Genomic DNA, 8,803 nt, shown 5'->3' on the forward strand with positions numbered 1-8,803 from the left:
ATCGTGGTGGTGGACACACAAGTCTGTGACGACACCAAATCCCCTGAGTTGTACACTTTAAATGGACACATTGTGGGGTCTAGGAACTGTATCTCAATAAAGCGATAAAAACAGTTCCTGTCCCAGTGAAGCACGCATTCTAACCAGAGGCCCCAGAGACCGGAGGTATTGGACACCCATATCATATTAACACCCCCTGTCCTGTATGTAACAGAATGATGTTCAGTCATTATTGTAGAAGAAACATCAGTATCCTTCTTGATTTGTGGGGTTTTTTCTAATTTCTTTTTTATTTTTATTTATTTTATTTTTTTAACTGTATAAACTATTTATTCACACAGCGCCCACACATTATTTCTTCTTGGACACACCCACAGTGCGACCACGGCGGCCCGTGGTCTTGGTGTGCTGGCCTCGGACGCGGAGTCCGCAGAGGTGGCACAGACCCCTGTGGGCCCGAATCTTCTTCAGGCACTCCACGTCTTTGCGGAGTTTGTTGTCTAGACCGTTGGCCAGGACCTGGCTGTATTTTCCGTCCTTCACGTCCTTCTGTCTGTTTAAGAACCAGTCTGGGATCTTGTATTGGCGTGGATTCTGCACAATGGTGATCACACGTTCCGCCTCGTCCTCGGTGAGCGCTCCTGCCCTCGTGGTGAGGTCGATGTCCGCCTTCCTCAACACCACATGAGCATATCTTCGTCCCACACCCTTAATTGCAGTGATGGCAAAGGCAATTTTCCGCCGCCCATCGATGTTGGTGTCGAGTACTCGCAAGATGTGCTGGAACTTCTCAGGAATTACTAGAGAGATGGCGGCGGCCCCGGCAGCGGCGTGTAGGCCTCCAGTGGAAGAGTAAAATTTCTTTTTTAAAGTAAACTTATTTTTAAGAGCAGTTTTAGGTTTAAAACAAAACTGAGTGAGAGACAGAGAGATACACCCTCTCGTTGTGGGGTCCCCTCTGCCTTCAAAGGCAACAATGGAGAATCTCCTCGCTTTTGAACACCCCTCATGTTTTGAGTCTCTTTTTCCAGAGGTTGCATGGGAGGTCACCTGATGGGCCAGGCCCACCAAAGAGCCAAATCTTACCTGAGATTTGGAAACTTAATTCCAGCTTCAGTGTCCCTTCACGGCAGCACGGACAGCCACATCTGATTGAATAGTTAGGAAGAGGTGTGGGGCCCAGGGAGCAGGGATCTTGGGAGCCATCTAACAATTCTCGCTAGAGAACTGGGGTACAGGGTGGGCCTCCTGGGGGGAGGGGGAGGGGTCATTCCAGGCCAGGAGGCTGGCCCATCCCCAGCCACAAGGCGAGGCAGCGTGGTCTGTGCTGGTAACCAGCGAGTTGTTGTGGAGATGAAACCAGAAGAGGCGTATGAAGTGCCTGACGCCAGCAAACAGGCCAGATAACAAGTAGTAGCGGTGCTGATTATCCCATTATTAGAAGTCTGGAGGCCGCTCAGCTCTCTCTCCCAGCCACCCCAGCCGGGTCACGTCCCTGGCTTCCCGTCAGGACCCACCAGTGCCCCCTCCCTCCTGGAGGCGAAAGAGCTGTTTTGGAAGGAATGAGGAGAGCAGTGGGGGCTCGGGCGGCTGGGTGAGTGGCGGCAAGTATTTGCGGAGCGCAGGTTGGTGCCAGGCACAGGGCCGGGCGTGGCGAGATAAGAGGCCACAGGAGGCTGGGGACTTGGCCTCGGAGGCTGAATTCCGAACTGCCCTCCCGGGGTGCTGAGAGCAGAGGGCTGAAGCTGCGGTGGGGCTGGTGCCCAGGAGAGGCGGGTGAGCTCTGGGCAGGTGGCCGGCCCTGTGGGCCTCAGAGCCCCTCCCTGGCTCAGCTCCTCGGCCTGTCTGGCACAAATCTCCAATCGTTGTTCAGTTGCTCAGTCGTGTCTGACTCTTTGGGACCCCATGGACTGTAGGCTGCTAGGCTCCTCTGTCCGTGGGATTCTCCAGGCAAGAAAACTGGAGTGGGATGCCATGCCCTCCTCCAGGGGATCTTTCCGACCCGGGAATCAAACCTGGGTCTCCTGTGTTGGCAGGGAGGCCCTTGATCACTGAGCCACTGAGCCACTGAGCTACCAGGGAAGCCCAAGTCTCCAGTTACCCCTCCTCAGAAGCCCTCCTCCACCACCAGGCTGAAGCCTCCTCTCCCATCACGCGCTGGCCGGAAGCCCTTGCTTCTTGTTCAGCATTGGTTCTCTCTCTGGTTTTGATTTTTTTTGTTGAAGTGTAGTTGATATCCAGTGTTGTGTTAGTTTCAGATACACAGCAAACTGCTTCACAGTTACACAGTTACACACGTGTGTGTGCAGGCTCAGTCGCGTCCGACTCTACAACCCCATGGGCTATAGCCCACCAGGCTCCTCTTCTCCAGGGAAGCTTCCCCAGCCAGGGATCGAACCTGCGTTTCCTGCACTGACAGGCAGATTCTTCACCACTGAGCCACTGGGGAAGCCCGGTTACACGCGTGTGCGCGCGCACACACACACACACACACACTTTCAGATTCTTTTTCTGGGGAAGCCCAGTTACACACGCGCACACACACACACACTCTTTCAGATTCTTTTTCTGGGGAAGCCCGGTTACACACGCACACAGACACGTACACACACACTGTTTCAGACTCTTTTCCTGGGGAAGCCCCAGTTACACACATACAGAGACACACACGCTTGCACACACACACACACTCTCAGATTCTTTTCCCTTATAGGTTACTACAAGACACTGAGTTTTCTGTGCTTCTTTCCCTTGACAACACCTGGCATTCAAACACAGGTGCGCTTCTATGAGAGTCATAAGGTGGCATTGGACTGTAATATAGACTATTTATATGAGATAACGTGGTGTTTGTCGCTCAAAGTATAAAAGAAACAGCTGTGGATCCATTCGGGTTCAAATAAATGACTGAATACATGAATAAACAGAAGGGACAGAAGAATTCTCCCCCAAATCGTATCCGGATACGGCCCCCTCCAGAAGGCGGAGCTTTCTTCCCCTCCCTTCTGCGAGGGGCGGGGAGCTACGCTCAGCGATCTGTTTACAAAAAGTAGAGTTTGTGGGGGGCTCACTCCTCAGCGTGCAAACCTCCAGGTGAGGGGAGCATCCTCGGTGACGTCAGGGGGTACCCGCGTCCAGGAGCCACGGGGCGCGTGGGCGTGGCCTCTCGTCCAGGAATCGCTCAGGACGGCCAGGGTCGTGCAAGACCCAGGCAGCCTCAGGAGTGGACACAGACCAGTGGAGGCTCGGGGCAGGATGGAAGGCCACACGGTGTCCTGGGGGTGAGGCGGGGGGGATCCTGGGACAGAAAGACAATAGGGAAAACAAGCGAAATCTGAGGAAGGGCTCGCATTTGGTTGATAGAAAACTGCTGATATTGGCGTCTTGGTTTTGGATGGTAAGGACATGACGATATTCAGGTAACCTGGGTCAGGGGTACCCAACCTCAATATCATCATAGCAACAACTTCTCTGTATATTTAAAACGATTCCAGAGGAAAAAGTTATTTAAGAAAAATCTGTGCTACTCAGGTGTTTCTGTAAGCTCTCAAAGTTTATCGGATGGTAACATAACCTGCTGGAGAAGGAAATGGCAACCCACTCCAGTGTTCTTGCCTGGAGAATCCCAGGGACAGAGGAGCCTGGTGGGCTGCCGTCTATGGGGCCGCACAGAGTCGGACACGACTGAAGCGACTTAGCAGCAGCAGCAGCAGCAGCAGCAACAGAACCTGCATGCTTTTCAATGAATTTAACTTTTATATAGGACAAGGAAGTTAGATAAATATTTGATATGTTGGTATGATACACATGCTGAAGTGTTTAGCAGTGGTGTGGACTCATGTTTGCAGACTGCTTTGAAATGCATTTTTAAAGGATAGGTGGTTGGAGACTGTCTGTATTTTTTTTTTTTTTTTTGGTCTGTATTTCTCCTCAAGTTTTCTGTGAACCTAAAATGGCTTTAGATATTAAAATCTATTTATTTTTTAAAAGATGGATGGGGAGGTCCCTGGTAGTCTAGTGGTTATGATTCTGTGCCTTCACTTTCAATGGCCTGGGTTCAATCCCTGGTTGGAGACTGAGAGACTGCAACCCATGTGGCACAGCCTAAATAAATAGATGTATCAAATGTTAAAAGGGAAAGGGAGGTCAGGTCCCGTCAGCCTCTTCACGAGTCCCTGCGAGGCGCTGTCTGCACTTCACCGGGGCAGAGAGCAGGCTCCTGTGGGTTGCTGCTGGATCTGGTCCATCCCCTCGCTTATCTCCTCTCCTGTCTCTGCCTCCGCTCAGGCTGGCCTCTCTGCTCCCTGGACGCACAGGTCACAGTCTCACCTCAGGACCTCTGGAGCCGCTCTGCCCTCCCCTGGGACACGTCCCCAGTTATCTTCGAGGCCCCCTCCTTCAGCTCCTGTTTGGACAGCCAGGAGTTCCCACCGCACCCCCACCTTGTCCTGCGTCTCCCCGCTCCACAGCATCATCCCCTTCGAAGATGCGTTGTCCTTTCCCTGATCACCGCGTTTTCATGTCTGTCTCCTCCCGCCAGGAAGGACGCCCCTCGTGGAAACGGCCTTGCGTCTGTTTCACTAGACAGCGCGTGAGCTAGCACGGTGCCCAGCCCAGAATGGGAGGTCAGTAAGTGTTTTGTTTCTTTGTTTTTTTAATTTCATTTTCTTTATTTACTTTTGGCTGCCCTGGGTCTTCATTGCAGAGCACGGGCTTCTCATTGTGGTGGTTTCTCTTACTGTGGAGACAGGCTCTAGACGCATGGGCTTAGCTGCCCTGCGGCACGTGGGATCTTCCCAGACCAGGGATTAGACCCATGTCCCCTGTATTGCAAGGCAGATTCTCAACCACTGGACCACCAGGGAAGCCCAGTAAGTATTATTTTGAACTGATGTCCTGAGTGTATTTATATGCATCCCCTACTGGAACGTGAGATTGTTTGCTGGTCTGCTGATGTTTGACCTCTAAACACAAGATGCTCCGTAGAGTTTAGGATGGATAAATGAGTGAGCAGGATAAGGATGAGTCACAGGCATCGGCATGGTGACAACCTAGACTCGACTGGTTCTGGAGGTGGGGAGAGGAGGTGCAGTCTGGTGGGGCTGAGCCCTTACCCTGTGCGATCTGGCGTTATCTCCGGGTGGGCAATGTCAGAACTGAATTGAATTCTAGACGCTCCAGGTGGCTCAGTGGTGAAGAATCCACCTGCCAGTGCCTGCCAGTACAGGGGTCGCGAGTTCAATCCTTGGGTCAGGAAGAGCCCCTGGAGGAGGGATGGCAACGCATTCCAGTATCGTTGCCTGGAGAATTCCACGGACAGAGCAGCCCAGGGGGCCACGGTCTATGAGGTCGCAAAAGCGTGAGACGTGATTTAGTGATTAAACAACAGAAGGTTGATGATGAATCGCTTGATGTGTGACCAAATGCCACAGACATTTGATGGCTGGGAGTATCAGAGATGACGTATTTCATGAGCAGTATTAGAGGAGAGTGGAGAAGAAAGATGGAAGGGTTTTCTTTACATACTTACAATAGTCACATTTGTAGGGACAAGAAGTGGAAGGGTGATTGTCGGGGGCCGAGTGGAGGGGAGTGGAGAGTTATTATTGTTTAATGGGCACAGAGTTTCAGTTGGAGATGATGAAAAAGTTCCAGAGATTGAAGATGGTGATGGTTACACGACAATGTGAATGTCCTTAATGCCACCGAACTGCACACTTAAGGGGTAAAAAGGTAAATTTTATGTTCTGTTTTACCTCAATAGAAAAAGAGCTAGAAAGTGGTGGTGTGGGTGGGGGAAGAGCACACTCTTTGGGACCACAGTGCTCGGGGTCATATCGAGAACTGCCGCTTCCGACCAGACCTTGAGCATGTCTGTTCACGTCTCTGGACTTGAGTTTCCTTCTCAGGAAAACGGAGCTCCCTTGGGAAGCCTGCACGTCTCGCTGGTGGGACTGTAGGTGGAGACTAGTCTGGCAGTTTCTTGGAAAGCTCACCTTCAACTTCCCACACACCCTCGCAATTCCGCTCCTGGGAATCTGCCCGAGAGAAACAGAGACACATGTCTGCAGGAAGACTTGTACACACGTGTTCACAGCAGCACTGTTTTTTTTTTTTTTTTTAAGTTATTTATCTTTAATTGGAGGACAGTTGCTTTACAGTGTCGTGTTGGTCTCTGCTATGCATCAGCCTGGCCCAGCCATAGGTACACATACGCCCTTGCCCTCTGGAAGCTCCCTCCCACCTCCCACTCCTCTGGGTCGTCACAGAGCTCTGGGTTTGAGCTCCCAGTATCACACAGCGAAGTTCCACGGGCTGCCCAGTTTTCCACATGGTGACGTATATATTTCAATACTGCTCTCTCAGTTCTTCCCACCCTCTCCTTCCCCCACTGTGTCCATAAGTCCTTTCTCTACGTCTGTGTCTTCATTGCATAGCAACACTGTTTGTAAGAGCCGAAGAATCAAAGGCCCGTGAATGGATGGAACAGAATATTACTCAGCCGTGAAAGTAATGACATGCTGATCCAATGTACAACCAGGATGGACCTTGAGGACATCAAGTGAAAGAGACTGGATACAAGAGGCCACGTGTTGTGTGACCCATGTCTGTGAAATGTCCAGAAAAGGCAGGTCTCTAGTGACAGAAAGTACATTCGTGTCTGCCTGGGATTAAAGGTGGAAGCCAGAAGTGCGTTTAATGAGCAGAAGAGATCTTTTGGCGGGGGGCGGTGGTAGTGATGAAAATGTTCAAAAATTGGATTGTGGCGATACTTGCACAATCCTGTGAATTTACCAAAAATCATTGACCAGCACACTTAAGATGAGTGAATTCTGTGGAATGTAAGTGGCACCTCAACAAATATGCTTAAGAAGAAAAAAAAGAGCCTATAATGGTATATCTCTAATGATGCCATTGTGAAGACTGTCTGCTAATTCACATGAATCTCCTTAGAGACGTAGGGCAAATACTCAAGAATCTGTTCTGTATTATTATGATCAAGTGTGACAAGATTGTCTGTGTAAAATGCTCACTCCAGGGAAAGACAGCAATCGACACAGAGTTAAGATTCACAAACAGCCCTAATATTGCTTTACGATAATACCAATCGCTTGGTTAGGTTATTTTACAATTTCCTGGGGCTGTCCCAGGTACATGGGCCTCAGTTTTCTCATCTGCAGAATGGGAGACGTGGACTCCGTCTCTAAGGCCCTTTTCTTGTCGTAAGTCCTATATTTTGTTCTAGGAATGTTTCTCTTGAGATGTAGTGTCTTGAAGTATGAGTAAGCATGTGGGGTGGGGGAGGGTAGTGGGCACACCTGTAGTGGGGGTGCCTTGGGGCTTGGAGGCCAGGATGTGTGTCAGAGGGGGGGCTTGAAAGGTGGGTTGTGTGGCTGGGAGCTGATTGTGAAGGTCGTATGGGCTTGGTGCAGGGTTCAGGGTGTGGAACCTGCATTGGAATCCCGCATCTGCTGTTGCCTACCTATGGGACTTTGGACAAGAGAGTCCTGCTCTGAGCAGTGTTAACTCCTCTGGAAAATGGCAAGGATGTTTCCTGTAGGAACTAGGATTCCCTGAGATCATATCTATATCAATAAGAAAGCAACAGCAGCAAAAACTGCCCCCAGGTGTCAACCACTGTCTTCAACTCTTTCCACAAAGTGATTTTTTTTTTCGGTCATGCCATGGAGCTTGTGGGGGTCCTAGTTCCCCGACCAGGGACTGAACCCAGACCTTGGCAGTAGGAGTCCAGAGTCCAACCACTGGACCTCCAGGGAATTCCGCACAGTAACATGTTGATCCAAAGGGCTCAGTTCACGTTAGTGATCACGGAAGTAGGAGAAACGCCTTCTTAGCATGAACCCTCAGTTTGCCTCTTATAAACGGGGCTGCGTAATCACCTTCCTCAAGGAGTTTCATCTGTGAGATGGTGCTGAAATGGTGTCTGGCCCGCCGTTGGTATGTGGCAGTAGGGAGCCATTGAAGGTTCCTGGGGAGGGAGGTGGCTGGCCTGTAAGGAAAGTGTACCTCAGCCCCTTTTCCCCCAGCACCCAAGGTTAAGTTACAGTTTCAGGTAGGATCTAGTGCTCTGGAGAATGGGGCTTGTTTGGAAACTGTCATTATTTGTGCCAATACATGATTACCTCCCCAGCAGTCTGTGAGCTCCCCAAGGCAGGTGTTCCTCTGGTCTTTGGTGCCAACATGCAGCCTTGGGTGTGGCGAATGCAGCACAAACGGAGACCTTCCCACGTGCCGGGCTCCAGTCCAAGGGCTTGGCTGCAACGCATCTCGTTACACCTGGGAATTCTGCAAAGCACAGAGTGGTCATCATCTCCCTGGCCTGCCTCTCGGCCCCCATCTTCGCAGCTTCCCTCCTGCCCACTCTCTCTGCCAGTGTTTCATTGCACCAGGGAAGCAGACCCCCTCCCTGAGCCTCGAGCCTCCGTTTGCTGCTCTGGAAAACAAGGATGACGTCACCCGTCCCTTGCCTGGCCTCCCAGGTGCGGAGATACCTAAGTAGTCAGGGCGACTGTCTGCACAGGGTGAGAGAGCCTGGGCTGGGGCAGGGGGGCAGGATGTTGGCAGGAGGAAAAAAGAGGGAGCTTAAGGAGGACTGGCCTGGAGACATCCCCCCTCCACTACTAGGACCTAAACAAATGGGCTAAACACACACACACACACACACAGAGACCTCAAGGCTGTGTACGCAATGACACTGCCCACCCCACCCAACAGGGAGCAGCCACCTAACACACACACACACACACACACACACACACACACACACACACACCCCTTTGCC

At 51.2% G+C, this 8,803-nt stretch overlaps 1 protein-coding gene across 1 annotated transcript; it reads right to left on the reverse strand.

Annotated features, from left to right (window-relative positions):
* Window positions 1-307: 307 nt before the first annotated feature.
* On the reverse strand, window positions 308-6,063 carry LOC120873040 (40S ribosomal protein S18-like). The gene is made up of 3 exons (XM_040253793.1): window positions 5,997-6,063; window positions 3,129-3,298; window positions 308-861 (listed from the first exon to the last, which is right to left on the reverse strand). Exons 1-3 carry the CDS (start codon window positions 6,061-6,063, stop codon window positions 352-354), a joined length of 747 nt encoding a protein of 248 aa, XP_040109727.1. The 3' UTR covers window positions 308-351.
* Between the last annotated feature and the right edge of the window lie 2,740 nt (window positions 6,064-8,803).

This window comes from Oryx dammah, unplaced genomic scaffold, assembly GCF_014754425.2.
Source record: "Oryx dammah isolate SB20612 unplaced genomic scaffold, SCBI_Odam_1.1 HiC_scaffold_13, whole genome shotgun sequence".
Lineage (NCBI taxonomy): Eukaryota > Metazoa > Chordata > Mammalia > Artiodactyla > Bovidae > Oryx > Oryx dammah.

Bases quoted from the DNA above. Each gene is read 5' to 3' on its own strand.
- LOC120873040 (XM_040253793.1), bottom strand. From the start codon at position 6,063: ATGTGTCTCTGTTTCTCTCGGGCAGATTCCCAGGAGCGGAATTGCGAG. The intron at 3,299-5,996 runs GTGAGCTTTCCA...TTTCTGTCCCAG, and splicing joins GGGTGTGTGGGAAGTTGAAG to GATCCCCCCCGCCTCACCCC. The intron at 862-3,128 runs GTACCCCCTGAC...ACTTTAAAAAAG, and splicing joins CCCGTGGCTCCTGGACGCGG to AAATTTTACTCTTCCACTGG.